Source organism: Eimeria mitis, genomic scaffold (genome assembly GCF_000499745.2).
Source record: "Eimeria mitis Houghton genomic scaffold, Emh_scaff152, whole genome shotgun sequence".
In the NCBI taxonomy this organism is placed as follows: domain Eukaryota; phylum Apicomplexa; class Conoidasida; order Eucoccidiorida; family Eimeriidae; genus Eimeria; species Eimeria mitis.
Window position 1 is genome coordinate 12,268 of NW_024014504.1, and position 18,659 is coordinate 30,926.

At 52.5% G+C, this 18,659-nt stretch overlaps 2 protein-coding genes across 2 annotated transcripts; one reads left to right on the forward strand and one right to left on the reverse strand.

The window, feature by feature from the left end:
- Positions 1-2,463: 2,463 nt before the first annotated feature.
- On the forward strand, positions 2,464-7,308 carry EMH_0000040 (uncharacterized protein; the record flags this gene model as incomplete). The annotated part of the gene is given in 4 exon segments (XM_038022308.1): positions 2,464-2,467; positions 2,628-2,726; positions 3,365-6,680; positions 6,684-7,308. Coding segments are annotated over 4 exon segments (4,044 nt in total).
- A 1,430-nt stretch (positions 7,309-8,738) lies between these two features.
- EMH_0000150 (Helicase associated domain HA2 containing protein, related) lies at positions 8,739-14,452 on the reverse strand (the record flags this gene model as incomplete). Its single annotated transcript, XM_038022309.1, has 10 exons — positions 8,739-9,026; positions 9,172-9,347; positions 9,703-9,961; positions 10,378-10,679; positions 10,995-11,215; positions 11,546-11,815; positions 12,120-12,313; positions 12,497-12,742; positions 13,093-13,892; positions 14,134-14,452. The coding sequence occupies 10 exons, from the start codon at positions 14,450-14,452 to the stop codon at positions 8,739-8,741; spliced, it is 3,075 nt and encodes a 1,024-aa protein (XP_037878163.1).
- Positions 14,453-18,659: the final 4,207 nt, after the last annotated feature.

An 18,659-nucleotide genomic window follows, 5' to 3' on the forward strand; every position in this document is an offset into this window, starting at 1 on the left:
CACTCAGGTGGTCGCCGGGGATGGTCCACTGGGTCGACTGCGGATGCCACGACGCTAGGAGGGCGGAGCACGGCAGTGTTTTATCGTGACATTCAGGCAATTCGAAGTACCATATCTCCAAGACTCCTTCGAGGCTATGCTTTTATCTCCTTTTCCATTGTCACTCCGGATTTGCAGCTGCGCATCTGCCTCTCCCTGCAGGCCGCGCGGCGCCAGCTCCCCGGCTGAAACTGTGTCCGGCTGAAGTTCCGTTTTAGAGACCACGACCCAAGGTGAAAGCAAGTCGCTGAACTCTGACTTTCCGTATGGTAAAATGGTGTCTTTCAGGACTGGAGAGCTTTCAGGTCAGTCGGTTGGTAATTGCAGCGTCGGACAGCAGAGGATGAGCAGCTACAGCGGCGATACTACCGAGACTGCAGATGCAGTTGCACAGAAGCCACCAAATAGGCTTCCTAAAAGTTTGACTAGGGGGTACCTAAAGTCTGTGAAGAGGAATTACAAGAAGCAGAAGGCGGTATACTTACGAACGCATACACTGGACGAGTTCAGGAACCTGCAAGCTGAAGTGCGAAAAGAAGAAAGAATAGCCAGAACATCCGTCAAAAGATATTCTCTATGGCATGGCGCGCAGCTGTCATCGCCTCAGCAGAACGCCTCTAGGCGTGAAATCCCCGTCGATTCGGCGAAGCAGGACATCGGCGGTTCCTTCCAGCTGGCGTCGTGTCAGGCGGTGCAAAGGAGGGCGATGCTGCCTCGTGAACTATAAGAGGAGCTTTACCCCATTCGTGAACTCCAGGACGTGCTGAAGGAAGCAAATATGTTTTCTCATTCATACGGGGATCCGCTGGTCCCAACTTCCTGCCAGTTGGCTGCGTGTGGCTAGCCACAAGTTGCAGCTCAAGTAACGTGTTTTTCACCCCAAATTACATTCTTCCGGTAGCCCACAAAGTGCACGAGTCTGTAAAACTGACATTACAAGTTGCTGGCAGGTGCACACTTACCTCTGAGTCCAGAGGCCAAGAACTATCGCAATTTGATAAGCATTTCTAAGTACGGTACTGAGTGGGAGAACAGTTGCGAGGTTTGGCAAGCTCGCACATCGGAACGTGGCCGCCTTCTTCTGGACCGCTACGCTGTATTAGTGTGTATGTTTGCAGAGGCCCTGCACATGGTTCAGTTGTGCGCATTTCTCCCACTTTACGGAATCGCCCTATCACATCACAAGCGTAGGCAGACTTCTGCTCATAGTATCTAGCCTTCATCTGTTGTCGCTCAAGGATTATGGGCTCCAGTAATGATGGGAGAAACAGTTGTTAGGTGTGTTGTCCATGCGAAACAGTCTACCAAGCTTTCATCGCCCGAAACGCCTGTGGGAAAATGCAGTGGTACGTTTATGTTGCTCAGTCGAAGCTGCCTGGGATTTCTAGGCAAGCCCATCTTCCCCAACGAACTAGAATTAACCCTCCAGCTGGGTTCATTATCGATGCTGTTGCTTTGACAGAGCATGAAGTCAAGTCCTAAGTGTGCGTATTCGCAAGATTTCTCCGGTACCTCATGGCACGAGGTAAATGTTTATGGGTAAGGTATTCAAGGACAGAAAGCAGTAGCAGCTGCCGTAATTCTCGAAAAAAGAGTTCCAACTGTTTCGTCGACGACGATTACGCACGCATCGTCTGATGTGGTAACTCTAGTTTTCATAGTCCGCATGTGAAAAGTCAAGGAGTCAACTGCGTCTCCACAGGCGCAATGCGCTTGAAGGCCGGACAATAGAACTCCGAAATCTAGAACTATTACAACCAGTAGCTCACAACGTGCTGACGTTTTGACCCTTTCACGCACTCTTCGTTCTTCTGAAGAGTGCGGGAGAGCAGAGATCGACTTCCTCCCCAGCCACCAGTGACGGTTGTGTTCAGCATTTCAACAGCTTGGATTGTACGGGAAGCATTGGCAAATGTTCGAATAGGCCTGTTTTGACCTGAGAAGTACAGTGAAGCTGTGTGTTTCTGCATCGAGCATTGCTTCCCGTCCTGCCCAGCTCTTGGCGCTGCTTGGCGACAACAGCCCTCAACACGTTGTTATTGAGGGAGTTTAGTTGCCTTCCCCATAGAGGGTGAATGTACTTTGTGAAGGGCAGAGTAAAGGCAGCTAGAATGGGCTAGAGAAAATGTACCAACCCTTTCTCTTCTAGAGAGGGAGTTCTCTGCTTCCCTGCTCTTCGAACGAAAGAACAAGCTATCGAAGGAAGGGCATCATGCATTCTGAACTGAAAGAAAAGACTTCTATGTAATGTAATTATCGAGACATTTCGTTTCATTGCAGCAATAAAGCAGACATACATCTCGTGCGCCTCACGATACTGCACTTTCCGTGTATGCAACGGGAGGATGCACAATCCCAGTAAAAACAGGTATGTCGAGCTTAAAACTACCTATTTGACTGTTCGTTTGATGAAAAGTCAAGCTGATGGGTGAGAATTCAGGAAAAGCATCTATGGGGCGGAATGACGCGGCGACCCGCGCGAGGTCACCTCAGCAATAAGGGGCGGGTGGCCGTTGGCCGATACAGTGATGTATATCTGATGATATTCTAGTTAAGTACTAAAAAATGTCAAATTTTTGTTTTTTAAGGGGAAGAAAAGGAACTAAAAATTGAGGGGGCAGGGGACAGGGAGGCGATGCGGAAACTCGGCCTGGCACGGGACCACAGGCCATTGGTCAATGCACAATGTAGGTTTTTGATGTGCGCACACTCAACGTTTATCCCTCATTTAATTTTTAATAACAAATAGAATAAGCCCAACTAAGGGTATGAACGTGCTAAACCTTTGCTTCCTGGTTCCGCGTTGCCCCTGCTTTCCAGCAGGCGGAAAGCACCGCTAGTTGCATCTAGCAGCTCACACACGGGCACAACACAAAAGTTGCGCGTACCTAAATTCATCCATTATTGTCTTTTCTCCGGAATTATCCGTCGAGTTATATTAATTTTTTTTTTTCCCACGCCTCCACATCCGACGGAGTTCCAGGGTTTATTCCTACCCTGAGGTCACTTCCCACACCCCCACGATGTTGCCGGGCAACTTCGTGGCCTTAGGCTTGCTGTTCATTTTGAACGCAGCCAGAACTAATTCACGTAAGTCTTGCGCTCTTTTCCATGCATATATTGCGCTGTCCCCACACGATATCGCAAACTGCGACATTACGATCGCTCGTGTGCGTGGTTGGTGAACCACGCGCAGGCGATCGTAGTGTCTTCGTAGTAGTACGCCCAAGGGTCTTCTTCTACATTCTTTTGTTTCACCCCTCTTGTCCAACATTAACCTAACGGGGCTACATGCTACTGTGTGGATTGTGATTGCGCTTCTCAGATGACCTCGATGGCTCCGGGGGTCCCCTCCGTCGTCTGTTTCCGTTCGTTGCGAACGCTGCGCCAACTCTAGAACATGAGAAGCCTATTGACTATCCAGTGGGATTCCTCACACAGTCTGGGTCATCACAGCCCGCACGTTCCTCTGTAGCTTCCACCTCGTCTGGGTCAGCAGTTGGCGGGGTGTTCAGTTCGCCAGCAGTGGAAAGCGCATCGAACGAGGCAGCACCAAGGCCCCCAAGATTTTCGTGGTCTTCCTCAGGAGACGTGGCTAGCTCACCTGCCTCCTCGTCTCAGATAGTCTCCTCTGACACACTTTCCGAAGACAGTGTATCATCAGGAACATCCCTGCCTCTGGAGAGCTCCCCACTAGGTAGCTTCATTTCTGTTAGCTCTAGCAGTAGTAGTAGACCTTCTGTAAGTCAACCGTCCCTCCGGAGCAGTTCTGGCGGAAGTGAGAGTGCAATACCTTCAGCAGGAAGCTCGTTGTCGAATGAAGGGTCTGCCAGCAGCTCTCTCCCTATCGTAGAGGTACCTGCAAGCAGTGCTTCAGATATTCAGAGTGGAGTATCTTCTGATAGCTCTATTCCAGTTGTGGCGGGGCCTTCAAGCAGTGCTTCAGATATTCAGAGTGGAGGATCCTCTGGTAGCCCTGTTTTAGTGGGGGGGCCGTCAAGCAGTGGTCCGGCATTCAGCACTATCTCTAGTGATGAGGGACTTACAAGCGGCACTCTGGAGCAGGATTCAACAATTTCCAGTTCGAGTCGCCCCCAAGCCTACTCTCCACCACCTTCAGATTCTTCTGAGACTATAGATAACTCCGAATCCGCTGGGGAGGTTGGTTCATCTGTGGGGCAGCCAAGCGACTCCGAAATTAAGTGGTGGCGCTCAAGGCCAGAAGCAGAGCGTAGCCCGTCCTTTAGCTCCGACAGCTCTCGCGTGGTTAGGGGTGACGGTGAGGCAAGCGCAGAGTCTCAAGACCAGCAGGATGAGGCAGACTCTGAGGAAGAAGTGTCTAGCGAACAGGACAGCACCGATGGTGATGCGTCTGAGGCAGATGACGAAGACGAACCTGAATCAGGGTCTGGCGATGCGTCTGCATCTGAAGAAAGGCCTGTGAGCAGCGAGGAAACATCTGAGTTGGATTCCAGCGATGACGTTGAAGAAGCAGAAGAAGAAGTCGTGGATGCCGAAGAGCTGTTTAGAGCTGCTGAGATCGCCATTGAGGAGGCTGAGGCTCTCGAAAAAGTAACTGAAGATGCCCATAATACGCTTTCTGATTCAGATGCCTCGGAGGGCTCGGATGCTGACACAGCAGACAGCACTGAGGAAAGTTCAAGCTCAGATGGTGGGGATGTCTCCACTAGTGAGGGCCACTCCGACGAGGAGCGACCCGTAGACGAAGAAGCTTCCGCTGAGGGTCGCCCCGAAGAAGAGCGACCTGCAGAAGAAGAGGCCTCTAGCGAGGGTGCCCGCGAAGAAGAGAGACCCGTTGACGAAGAGGCCAAGTCGGAAGATCATTCAGAGTCCCGACGTGAAGATGCCTCTGAGGACGAGCTAGCCGATGAGCGGAGTGCTCGCAGCGAATCCGAGCTTGCGGATGATGAGCTCGAGCTTGCAGAGGAATTGGAGGCTGCAGCAGACAGAGCGCAAGCTACGGCGGAAGCTCTAGAGAAAGCTGCAGAAGAGGCTCTCCGGGCGGCAAAAGTCGCGAGGTCTGCCTCTGAGTCTCATGACAGCGCAGCGAGCGCAGCTGCAGATGATGAGCAGAACGCAACAAGACGCGAGGAAAGAAAAAGGTCTGAGAGGTCTGAAAGCAGTTCCACTGGCCGGTCCAGAAGCAGGGGTGGCAACGGATCTGATGATAGACGGGAGACCAGCAGTAGAAGATCGGAGAGGAGAGAAGGCAGCTCTGCTGACTCTGGTGATAGCTCTCGGGAAGCCTCGGACGGCTCTGAAAGCCTCGAGAACAGCAATGCTAGCAAATCCGATGAGAACGACGATGCTAACAACTCTGCCGAGAACGGTGATAACTCCGAAGGCAGCTCTGAAGCTAAGCGTGAAGATCAATCTGCAGAACACTCCGAGGATCAAGCTGAAGATTCCGAAGATCAGTCTGAGCAGTCTGGAGGTCAAGCTGGTGAAGATCAGTCCGCCAATAGACATGAGGACGAATCCGGTGAAGCATCTGAAGGTTCACCCGTTGTTGTTCAAATAGCGCAGCCTGGAAGCAATTCCTCATCGACGGGAAGCCCTGCGGGCGGAGAGAGCGAGTCCACCGCAGCCCAGCGCAGGCTTAGGCCCGTGGGTCCAGCCCTTCAGGCTGAGCCTAGGCGTCTTCAACCCTATTATGGGCGTCCTGTACGTTACCCTGTTCCATATGGGCATGGGTATCATGGATACTACCCTGTTGGACATAGAGGTCCTGGGCCACTCCCTCCTCCCCATATGCATCCTGGACATTACCCTGTTAGCCACAGGAATCCTGGTTATTATCCTGGTGGCCCTGGTGGTCATGGTGGTCATGGTGGTGGTCATGGTGGTGGTCATGGTGGCTATGGTCCTGGATCATCGTATCCAGAAGGCGGCCATTCGCACCGTGGACCGCAGCCATCGTTCCCTTCCCATCAAGGACCAGGCGGCCCTTCAGCAGGCTTCCCAGAGAATGATTTCCAAGGGCGACCAGGCAGTGGAGGGCATGGATCCCATGGGCATGGAGGGGGGCCAGTGGCGAGCCCTGGACTAGGACCAGAGGCGAGCCTAGACTCTCCAGTGGCGAGCCCTGGACTAGGATCAGATGAGAGTTCTGATGTAGATTCTCCAGTGGCTATCCCAGGACTGGGGGTAGCAAGAAGATTAGCTCCAGCTGAGAGCGAGAAACCGGAAGCCAAGCCTGCCGCCAAGCCTGATGCTAAGCCGCTTGACAAGCCTTCAGCCAAGCCTGTTGCCAGTTCTGAGGCCAAGCCTGTTCGCAAACCCCAAGGCGGTACTGCTGCTAGTGCCCGACCTGGTTCCCCGCCTGTTGTTAAACCTGTGAACCAGGACGCCAAAGTGGAGGAAGAAAAGCCAAAGGAGGAGAGCGAAAAACCAAAGGAGGAGAGCGAAAAGCCGAAGGAGGAGAGCGAAAAACCAAAGGAGGAGAGCGAAAAGCCAAAGGAGGAGGGTGAAAAGCCAAAGGAGGAGGGTGAAAAGCCAGAGGAGGAGGGTGAAAAGCCAGAGGAGGAGGGCGAAAAGCCAGAGGAGGAGGGCGAAAAGCCAGAGGAGGGAGAAGAAAAGCCAGAGGAGGGAGCAGAAAAGCCAGAGGAGGGAGAAGAAAAGCNGAGGGAGAAGAAAAGCCAGAGGAGGGAGAAGAAAAGCCAGAGGAGGGGGAAGAAAAGCCAGAGGAGGGGGGAGAAAAGCCAGACACACCTGAAGAGAAACCTGACGACAGACCTGAACATGGTCCGCCTCAGAAACCTGAAGAGAGACCTGAAGAGAGACCTGAAGACAGACCTGAACATGGTCGTCCTCCCCAAAGACCTGAGCATGGTCGTCCTCCCCAGGGACCTGAACATGGCCGTCCTCCCCATAGACCTGAAAATGGTCGTCCGCAGAGACCTGGTCACGGTCCTGAAGACAGACCTAGTCGTCCTCCCCATAGACCTGAAAATGGTCGTCCGCAGAGACCTGGACACGGTCCTGAAGACAGACCTAGTCGTGGCCCTCCTCAGAGATCTGAGCGGACACGCGCAGAGGACTCAGCAGGCCGCCGACCTCAGCAGGAGGACCGGTCTGAGCGAAAGCCCGCCCGAGGTCAGAGGCCGGCAGCGTCATCCCAACCAAGGGATAGACAGGAAGGACGTCCAAGCAGGGGACATGAAGGCGGCGCAGGTCTCATCCCAAGCAGACCCTCCGACAAGCCTGAAGGCAGCAGGGAGGAGCATCGTGAGGGCGAAAGGCCCGTAGGCGAGAGTTCTGAGAGTGAAGCCAGCACTGCCGAAGCAGAGCGTGAGCACCAGCACGAGGACAGCGAGGACCAGTCCCAGCTTGCTGAGGACTTGGAACTCGCAGCGAAGGAAGCACGAGAAGCAGCCTCACGGCTGCGTCATGCAGCAGCAGCCGCCCGTAAGGCCGCCGTTGCCGCCCGCGAACAAGCAGAGTCCGCCGGCGTTGAAGACAGCCGTGAGTCATCTCGGGCTACTAGCGCCTCGGACTCAGACAGCTCCGATAGTCGGGAGGGAAGGGGAAACCTTCGTCACAACGATTCGGCTGAGCATCAGGAGAGAAGCGGTCACCAGGAAGCCAACGGCGAATCGCGCCGTGGGGCCCTGAGCCGCAGTCTCCGGGGAAGTCGCATATAAAGGAATATTGCGACAGCTCAGATACGAGAACCTTTAGGCATTTAGCCTCGATTTTAGATGCATCCGCAGCGAGAGAGGACCTCCGGTATTTCTATGTGGTCAAAGACTTTTCCACAGGTGAGTATACCGGTAGAGTTTTCTCGAGTTTCGCCCTTGAATTGCACCGCAGATCGCAAGAAAGCATCACCGCAGCGAGAGAATGATTCCGGTATCCTCTGTGGCCGAGCAGTGTCCAACAGATGAACAGGCCGAAGAATCTTCTCGAATGTTCCGCACAAAGTAGGAACTAATTCTACATCTTTTGCGTCGAAGAAACGCACTGGATATGTATCATTTCATGAGAAGCATTGTTTCTTGGTGATGAGTACGTATCGAGGGTCCAACGACCCAGCAAATACTAGGATTCCAGTCTAGAGGGACGGAAATATTTTCTATTAACTGAGTAGCATGCATAGATAGTTACAGCTCTTGGTAGTTGCGCATGGAAGCCAGCTTAGCTTGTAGACTATGGACAGTGCTGGATATGCAGCATGACAGTTAGGGCGCATATTGAGGTGCTATAGAAGGCCAGCTTAGCTTGTAGATTATGGACAATGCTGGATATGCAGCATGACACTTAGGGCCCATATTGAGGTGCTACCGAAAGTTCGTTACGCAGTGTTTGTGCTCTAAGGGGAAAGTATGGTGCGGTTGCATACATACATACCTGTACAGCAAACGCAGTGCGTAACGAACGTTCTAGAGCACCTCAATGTGGGCTCACTATAAGTACGAGGCTGCAGCATATCTAGCATTGAAAAGGCTTCCGTCAACGCTCCGCAAATCCAACTGTTTTTTCCGTCGCGTATGTGCGCGTCACGCCAAAACTAGGGGCAAAGCTCAATGTCCAGAGAGCTTGAAAGGAAGCCGCTGATACCTGCTGGAGCGCAGCCGATATCAGCGGCTGTTCTGCACCGTATTGAACTGCTAAAACAGGTAGGCTGCCCGTGGTACGGGGCAGGCAGCACCAAAAACAAGAAACAGCCAAAGCGCTGCTTATGTGGCGGCCCCCAGGGGCGTATCTTCCTGTTTGGGTCTGCCAAGGGCCTTTGGCATTTTGCCGACTTGCAGCTCCTGTTGTTTGTAGAAGTGGGGAGCGACTTCGGCAAGCCACTCGGGCTTGACTTCGCAGACACTGCGCATGTACTCCTTGGTTGTCAGGGCGAGCTCCGTGTACACGACGAAACGCGGGTACTGGCCAAACAAAGAAGAGTGAGGGTGAATTTCCACCGTATGTGGATGCTTCAGCGTAGTGAAACTGCCGTGGCGGTTCAACCGCGCTGCCTGCACACAATACGAACCGTGTCGTACCCGGAGAGTGAATAGAACGATGAAACTACAGAATTGTAATTGCGAAAAAAATGGTGTGCTTCCACTTCTATTCCGTTTATTTGACAACTAACCGCTAGAGTACCACCCCGTCTCCTACCTGAGTAAAGAAGCCTGAGGTTACGGCTTTGCGGATGGGCTCATCAGCCCCCTCGCAGGATTTCTCTTCGAGTTCCACTCGCTCCAGAAGCCCCTGAAGCTGCTCCCGCACGTCTCGCGCCCGCTGCATTGACCTATGCTGCACAAAGTTCTCGTAGCACCAAGCCACCGAGTAGCCTGCAGCCGACAGCACAGGCCACTTATGCATTGAAAAATAATGCAGGCGTATGCGTTTATGCATGCATCTTTTTGCATGGACAAATGCACTCGTCAATATGTATGTATACACATGTTCAAGGGCAGCCGCCGCCAGACACTAGCAACGCCACGTTTCCGGTTGAATTTTATGACGACCCTAGTTGGGCAGTTGTGGATTGGTTAGTTTCTAAGCGGATCAAGCTAGCTGCGCAGAACAGTTTGTTAGCTGATGTGAGGGGCACGGAAGCCATTGAGGGGTGAGGGCGGGTTGGCGGGGAACGCGAGTTAATGCAGCAGCAACAGCGGCAGGCGGGCAGCAGCAGCAGCAACTGACCTGTATCTAGCCACTGCTCATAAACGTTGAGGAGAGTCAAGGGGTCTCCGCCTGGCTTTGCGAAGGTCTTTCTGGCGTTGTCTGCATGAATGGCTTTGTCCTTGGGACGGTAGAAGAGCATGTTGCCTACGCCCAACATTGCACAAACCGTCAATGCCTCGGAGACGCAGCCGTACTTCTCAGAGTTCACAATAAACTTGCTGAACATCGGGTCTAAGGGGAATTCAGCCATCCGCCGGCCGAGTTTTGTGAGCTCCCCCTAAGTCACCGCGCAGCACAAAAGGGAGTTGAAAGCGTTAATTGTTACAATAAAAGCCGGGGTGTGCTACAGTAGATAGTGTTCGAGCGCCAGGCCTCTTCCTTCAGGCCCTTTGTTCTTCTCGCGCTACAGGGTAGATGGAGAAGTGCAGTAAGCAACATGCCACAATCACAGGCTTGCTCTAATGTTTGGTAGTGCAAAACATTCAAAAAGCAAAATACGAACCCTGAAACTGAAACCCTAGACACCAGGTGACCCCTTTCAAAACACTCCCGCACACAGATCTAGACAGTTCTGCAACATCTTCGATTCGTTGCATCAATCAACTGAGCTACAGTGAAGCCCATTGCTTCCACTGTCGAAGCAACCTGTACAGGATAGGGTTTAGGGTTGGTTCTTTGGTGGGCTAGGGGCACCTGATCGTTGAGGGCGGCAAGAGCATAGAGGAGCTCCAAGGCGCTGATGAGGGCGTCTGGAGCTGGCGGATCCATGAAGTCGAATTTGAGAAGATCGTCGATACCAAGGCCTTTAAGGGTGAGTACAACATGACTGAGGTTGGCTCGTTGAATTTCTGGGACATTTGCATCTTCCATCTCCTTCTCGAAGGAGTACCGGGTATACAGACGGAAACAATGTCCAGCACGTACGCGCCCTGCACGGCCAGACCGCTGGTTCGCTGCTGCCTTTGAGCAAGGCACCGTCACCAGCGCGTCCATCCCTACACTCACGCACCCAAGCATGCATGCATCGCATCCATAAACAACGATCCCGATCAAACTAACCCCATATTGACAGATAAAATGCGTGGGGGCTCCATACAGCCCCTTACGCAACTAACTGCCCCAGTCATCAAGTTATCACATGGCTCTTTTCGAGATGTTTGGGTTTTCTATATTTTTCTCCTCCTTGTGTCCAGTTCTTTCCGTGCTCGCATGCTCCTCTCGCTAGCCGTGCACGCCCTTTTCCATGCATCTGTACTACTGAATGTTGACTCAGCGGTTGTCTCATCGAGCACGCAAGCAGGGATGCTCACCTGTCTTGGCACTGTATTGGTTTTCTCTGCAGAAGCCGCAGTCCACCACGTAGACAACTCCCTCGAGGGTGATCGAGGTCTCAGCGATGTTGGTGGCGAAGACGGCCTTACGGGCCCCGGGTGGGGTCGGTTCAAATACCCGTGCCTGCTGATCCCCTGGGAGAGAAGAATACAGGGGCAACACAATCAACTCCGCAGCCTCCGTCCCGCGGCCCTTCAAGCTGCAGCAACACGATACACACAACGCAGAAGCAAACACCTTCGGCCTCCCCTTAGCAAATCAAGAAGGCCATCGTCGCTATGCTCTTTTCCTTGACTCCAGTCTAAGCAACCAAAACCGCGTTGCAGCAGCAGGAGTAACTGCTGCAACGAGCACGAAGGGAGGCAGTTCAAGAGAAACGAAAAAACGGCGGGTGATAGACGTTTCAAGGGGAGCTGCACTACATAAAGAAGTTGCCGTGAGCAGCCAGCTACGCGATACAGCACACGTAGCAAAGCATCCTGGCTTAGAACGGCCGTCATCTAATGCAAGAGGTGGCGGGTCGGCTGACCGTCTCTGTATCTCCTCGACGGCCTCATCGATTTCCTGCTGGCCCGGTAGAAATAGCAGGATGTCCCCAGGGGGCTGAGTGAAATGGAGCTGCAGGGCAGTGACGACAGCAGCATCTAAGAAGTTGGCCTCGGGACTCTTTGTGTAGTAAATCTGCACCGGGTATCGCCTCCCCGGGATTCGAAATATTGGAGCATCATCGAAATACACCGAAAATTTCTCAGCTTCTAACGTTGCCGACGATATAATCAGGCGGAAGTCCTCGCGATACCTGAAGGAGAGACAAAGCTTGCATTGTATAAGACCTTAATGTCCCTCTCATTAACAGAGAAGGGTCCAAAGCCTTGCAGTCAAGCGACAGCTGCTGCCTCTCCTAGCCTCTTTTACTTTCCATCATGTCTCCTACAAGCCCCAACCGGGAATCACATGTGCTTCTGCTGCTGTACTGACTAGCTGATTAGTCTCCCTATCGTAGACGCATTCTCTCCAGATAGCAGGAGAAGCCTATATCCTAAACCCTATGCCCTGTACCCAATAAGCACAGTCGTGTTGCTGTCCTAGGCTGCGAAGACTACCTGGAAAGGTCCTTGACAAGGGCGAAGAGGACGTCTGTGTGTAATGTGCGCTCGTGTGCCTCGTCTATCATGAGAGCAGAATAAGACTGAAGGTCAGGCTCTGTCAGGAACTCCCGCAGTAGCATCCCATCCGTCATATACTTCAGCTCCGTCTTGTCGCATGTGCAGTCCTCAAATCGGATAGAATAACCCACCTAAGCCACACATGCCACACACACTTTATGGCTAGCTGCAGGCAGCTAGCCAGCTAGCGAGCCGGCTGACTGCATTCACTTGCCTCTGCAAGCAGGAAGGGAACTGCGCAGTGGACATGTGTATGCGTATGTAAGAGCCAGGGCGTAGGCTTTAGGGTTGATGGTTGCGGGCGGGAAACGCACCTCCAAGCCTAGGCGGCAGCCGACCTCCTGAGCAACTCGCGCTGCAACAGACATCGCTGCAATGCGCCGCGGCTGCGTACAGCCCACTATCCCTGCCTTGGCATATCCAACCTCCCGCAAGAACTGAGGCAGCTGCGTTGTCTTCCCCGATCCCGTCTCCCCCACAACTACGAGCACGGGGTATTTAGCCACGGCCCGCAGAAATTCCTCTCGGTACGCGTACACTGGGAGCAGCCGACGCTGGTCCTGCGCCAGCAGCAGCAGCAGCAGCAGCAACAATTTAACCCAGCACAGCCCCCCACAGAAGAGTGCAAGCAACTCCGGCGTCAGCATGTACACAAACAGTACAAAACGCACAGAACAACAAACAGATGCGTCGTCGCAGCCGATGACCTAGCTAGCTGACAAGCAGCAGGAGGGCCGCCAGAGCAAGATACACGAGAGAAGGGAACTGATGGAGGCCGACAGACAGACAGAGAAGCAGACGAAGGGTGAAAGGAGCCAAGAATCGTGACAAGAAGAACGAAGAGAGGCAAGAAGACAGGAAAAACGAGTGAGGATGCGTGAAGAGGAAAGAGAGAGCCACGGCGACGGACCTGCAGACTCTGACCCTTGGCCTTTTGGGCAGCCTCTGCGGCTTGAGCCGGTGCTGGCGCGCTGGCATCTGTCTCAGGAGTTAACGAACCATGCATTTCTCTGGCTTCGAATTCAATTGCTGCTCCCGTCTCATCGACGAGCTTGTAGGCGGGGGCCTGCTCTCTACCTTCTTTAGCCCCGAAACGGACCAGGGCTGCCTGAGTCTTCTGCTTCTCCAGCAGTTGCTGCTCCGTCAGCTGCTGCTTCGGCTCTTGATAGGGCTGGTGCATCACGCGCAGCCTAGCCTGTAGATCTTCGTCGTACGCCTCGGGCATGATATATCCCTCGATCTCCTCGCGGCCTTGTCGTTCTTGAATGGCCGTCTTAGCCAGCTGAAGAGTTTCCTTTCGCAGCTCAAGGGCCCTGCGCTCCTCAGCAGTTAGCTTATCACCAACTTGGCTGTACAGCCACTCCCTATCCTGGACTTTCCTCTCCTGCAGCAGCACCTGATCCCCCTCCCTCTTCTTAAGGTAGGCACGACGTGCCTCCTCTCGCAGCCGCTGCATGTACGCCTCATTATCTTTCAGCTTCTCGTTCGGACGCTTCTTCGCCTCCAGCAGCACATCTTCCACCGTCCGCAACTCCTTTACAGGCTCCGCTGCTGCTGCTGCTGCTGCTGCTGCTTCCTCCGCTTCCCGATCTAGCTGCCGTTGACGTTCTGCTGCAGCTCCTACCTTCTTCTGCGACGCAGCATCTCGCGCACGCAGGCGTGCTGCAAAAGCCGCGGCTTCTGCCGCATCCGAACTCTCCTCCGTCGGGGCTGCATGCAAACAGACACAACCAACTATTACAATTGGCGCCTTGCGGCTAGAAAGCAGGGAGACGCGCATGATTCTAACTCCCAGTCGTTAGGCATAACAAGTGGGTCCCTAGCTATAAAGAAAAGCTCAAGAAGCAGATGCAGCAGCAGACTCCAACTGCTACAACAACTTGCTTCTACAGGTTGCTGCAGTGCTGTAGCATTCGAGTAGAAAAAGAACCACCACGGATTATGGCCTAACCATTTGTCTCTTCGTCTCTGGGCCTCTTCCTGCTTTCGCGTTCTGCTTCTTCTGCGGCCTCTTCGGCGGCAGCTGCTGCTTTTGCTGCTTCTGCTGCTGCTGCTTCTGCTGCGGCCATGCGACGAAACAGCTCAGGAGCAAGTGCGTCCGCATCCTTCTGCGGAAAGTGCAGCTCCTGCTGCAACGTTTGAGACAGCTGGTGAGAGTTGGGGGCTGCATCTGCTGCTGCTTGAACTGCTGCCACAAGGGAGCGCGTAGCAGCGCCAACGCGGCGCTGCAGTTCCTCCCGCAGCCAGGAGGAAACCTCTGGGAACGACATTTACGGTTCAAGGCCTACTGTTTGGGGTTTAAATGGGGTACTTGCAGTCCTTAGCGACGCTGTCACTATGCTGTTGAATAACAGAAACAAAGCGAAGTGCCTATACACCCCAGTGGAGCCCTTGCGTTATATTGTAGGCACGGGAAGAGAAACTACATGGCCATTGTCCCGAGCAAAGGCGGCCGCTCCGGAAAAGAGGGCAAACTGCAGTTGATTCCGCGTTTCGACCCTTCTTTTATTCCGTCTTGTTCATTTTATCCACAACTTTGCCTCTTAACAGTGGCGTACTCTCCAGCAGGAGAAGCCAGAGCCTCCACGCATCACCTGCGTGGGAATCACGCGTGCCTTAGCCGCCGTTTCCCCTGTGGTTCAGCGAGAGCATGAACAAAAACGGAATGAAATAATCCAAGTAGCATTACAGGATGGTAACTAATTGCCCCAGACAAGCCGAAGGGCCCGGGGGTCCTGGGGGGCCCCCAGTGCCTTCGGCCGGGCCCTCGGGGGCCCCGCTGCAAGCGGTAGTAGCGAGCGGTGAACGTCTAACTAATTTGAGTAGTGATGATATTTATATTAAGATTTAGAGTTTACAAATGGGGGTCTGAAGTGGTTTCTACCCTACAGCTTACGTCGCCAACCAACGTCTCCTATAACGGAGTTTCGGCGTTTCGTTTTCCATGATGACCGAGAGGGATCCAGTGTGGTAGCAAAGTATGCAGAAGTTAGTATATGTATTACCGCCTGCCTTCGAGTTAGTTCATGAGGGCTGAGTTATGTGTATAACAGTTGTATGCTTGCATCAAGTAGGTGCGCGGAGTCGCCTCGCAGCTAGGTGTATTCATGAAGGCCAGTTCGCTCTACGCAGAAGCACCAGACCCTCTTCCGATGGCTCCTGTAGATTATATTGGAGGTTAGGTGCTTCGGGGACACTCCTATTCCAACAATTTCGACTCTACTGCAACTCACGGGGGTCCTCACCTAGGTCTAGGGCCCGCCGTCACACCCCCCACACTCACTTGGCTTTCAGTATCCGGTCTGCATGGAACGTAGAAATGTAACACCAGAGCTACATATGCCACCCCTCCTTCCTCTGCAAACAGCACGCCGCGTGTAGCAGTTGCTGTGTGGAGTTTTCTGTGTACTTCTACTTGTATGCAGACTGGCCACTAGGGTCAAAGTAAGTGCTTAATAATCGCTCGGTTACCGATGCCCAAATATACGCTTAACAATCGTATAGAGCCTCGGCCACAGGCCCTTAGGGCGCCGGACCCAGGCTGCCTGGTTGTTGGTGAGGAGGCCAGCTGCTGTTTGGAGGCTCTTATCTTAAGTATCTCGATTATATTGCAGCCTCCGAAAATCGTCGAAGACCGAGGACTCTCGTTGCACCTCGTGCCCCTTGCTTCCCGGCTGTAACATTGTCTGTCCGCACTTTTTAAATGTATATATACCTACACGTAGAGTTGCTTTGGAGGGTTAAGCAAGTGCTCAACACTTGTGTACAGTGATAGCGCAAGCAACACAAGGGTGGTGATTGTTCTTGCATGTGGGACTTCTTCGCAGCACACGTCGCAACAAGGTGCGCTGCAACCCATTTTAGGCTGCTTCATCTCGCGCCAGCCCCACGTCTTTTTTGTAAAGCTCCTATCCTTCGTACGTTTGACTGTACTGCAGCTCACGGTGGTCCTTGGATAAGATCGAGGACGCTTACATAAATCGCTTGGGAATCACAGTCGTTTCCCTCGTAGCCTAAGCCCCCAAAAGCCGTAAACGCCTTTCAGGGAGCGTTTAATGAGAGTAGAACCTGGCGATTCGCGCTATTTACGAGACGTCGTATTCTTCAAGAACTTTTGTCACAGCAACCCATCGGATTTGAGCTGTTCCTTGCTGCCGGTTTTCCATGTTTATTTTGAATTGTTTTGCTTTATTTATGATATTTCCTTTGCTGTTCCGTTAGTCTCCTAACTCCAGACCTCCAAGCGTACGCGGCTACGACTATGTTCACTTGCATGGTTTCATATTGCTACTGCAGCCCAGCTTTGCTGTACCCTGCAAACCAGCTTTCGGCAGTATTATCTTTCTTGAGATTTCGGGCGTAAAGTGCTGCTTCAGTATCATTTGACATCTCGGTTGAATTGTTGTAAGGTTCTCCTTCTGGAAGGGAGTTGAAAGCGCCACTTCGATGACGCTCACCATCTTTAGATGTACGGCTTTGAAATCAATATACTTCACTTCCTTAGCTTTCTGAACAAGTATGACTCCGAGAAGTATTTAATTTCGCGGGATGGCTTAGACCGGCAGTGCTATATTGATGGAACTTGATGAAACTGGAAGCTTCCTTGTCGTGACAAACGATTTGAAGTCCAAGAGGTGGACATTTAAGGGGTTCACGATCCAAACTTTAAAAATGAAGCTTTCAAAGGAAAGCGAACCCCATCCGCAGCCTCAATGATTCGCACTGAACGAATGAAAGGTATGGATTACTGCATGGAGTACTTGACCGCCACTTCTCCCAGTCCTAATGAGAAAACTGGTGGTCTGATTTCGAAAGATACTCGCTCCGAAAAACACACACTTCTCGGTCCCAGAGCTGAACAGCAATTTCATTTGGATGTGAGGAGCCGCCGTGACGACTGAGAGTGGCAGCACGATTCTCGCGCTGCTTGGGCTTGGATTCATAACAGCTCCCTTAGCCTGGTGCAGGTGATGCCAATTCTTCTCTACAGGTAAATAGCTCATCCATACACAGGTGTGAAGGAAGCAGACCGACTTTGCAGATGTTCTTAAGTTTAGTTTTTATCGGTTCTCCAGCTCGACAGCATAACTAGAACCCTGTTCCCCAACGTTTTGCTCTCCGGGAGCCCGGCAGGAGCAAACGACTGAGCATTGAGGTAGAATATGATCGATTTACGCTATCTGCCGTAGTCTGAACTCGAGGAATTCGAGCAAAATACTACCCGTTGCTGTTGTGCAACTCAAAAATTTGGAGGTTGTTGTGGGCTGTTCGGGGGCCGCCAGCCATTGACTTGTGCCTTTTAATCAGACTCATTCATTCATTCATGTATATGTATATATAGGTTTGCGCGTGGATAGGCGTTCATATGCTTGTTTAGCCACAAACTGCACGCGTTGTATGTGTACCAACAGACAGTAGGGAAAACGAGGAAACAAAGGCCCTAGCTAAGGAGCCACTGCAGTGTTTAGTACTTGCAACAGGAAATGGGAAGTGGTTAGGCTATGAGTTGTAGTGGAAACTCTAAGTCTGCTATCCAGTTCAGCGCATCATCGACGACTGGCAGTATTGCAGTGGTCGATTGTAGATACTTGGGTTGGGTTGTCGACCGTTCCGACGCGTTGATGACGGTTCCTTGAGAATGCAAATACAAAATTGTTTTTACATGGCTAAAACTGATTTGCTTGATGATAAGAGTTCGAAAACAAAGACTAACGATGCTGCGCGGCACCGGGGCCCGGGGTGACCGTCGATGCCGCTTCTGGAGGCACGATGTTGATGAGAAACATAACTAGCAGAGATCCCAGAAGAACGCTAAATTCAATTTGTTTTACATCCAGACCCTTAAAACTAGTTCATATCCTCATATTGTACAACTTTCCTTCTTTTTTGCCTCCCTTCCCACAGTTTGCTTCGCGTTGGTCGTTCCCGGACCTGCATGTTGGTGGAGTGTGCGCGGCGAGCGACCAGCTGCAGAGACGAAGATGCTGCGTACGTATATTCTCGCATTAAGTCTTTTTAGTTGTGCAGCATGGAGCATGGGTACTCCGGATGGCACGTCTCAGGGTCCTGAAAACATGGCCGTGGTGGCCTCTACATTGTACAACTCGATAGCCATGGAGAAGGCGGAAAAAGGGGGGTTGAACTTTGTCTTCTCCCCCTTCAGCATTCTCACCGTCTTCAAAATGGCACAGATGGGCGCACGAGGGGCCACACGAGAAGAGATGGATCAGCATTTCTCTTTCGCCTCGTCCCTTGTCCTTCCTGCCCTGCGCGGTGCCGTTGCACCCTTCGAAACCGAGCCTCCAATAGACCTCGAGACTGCGAACAGGATCTATGTCGAATCCTCGTTAGCTAGTGACGATCAGTTTACTCACTTCGCCCGTCAGATCTCCCTGAACTTCAAGGGTGATGCGGTGACCGCGGATTTTTGCAAGGCGGAGGAGACGGCTGCTGCTATAAATGGATTTGTAGAAGAGA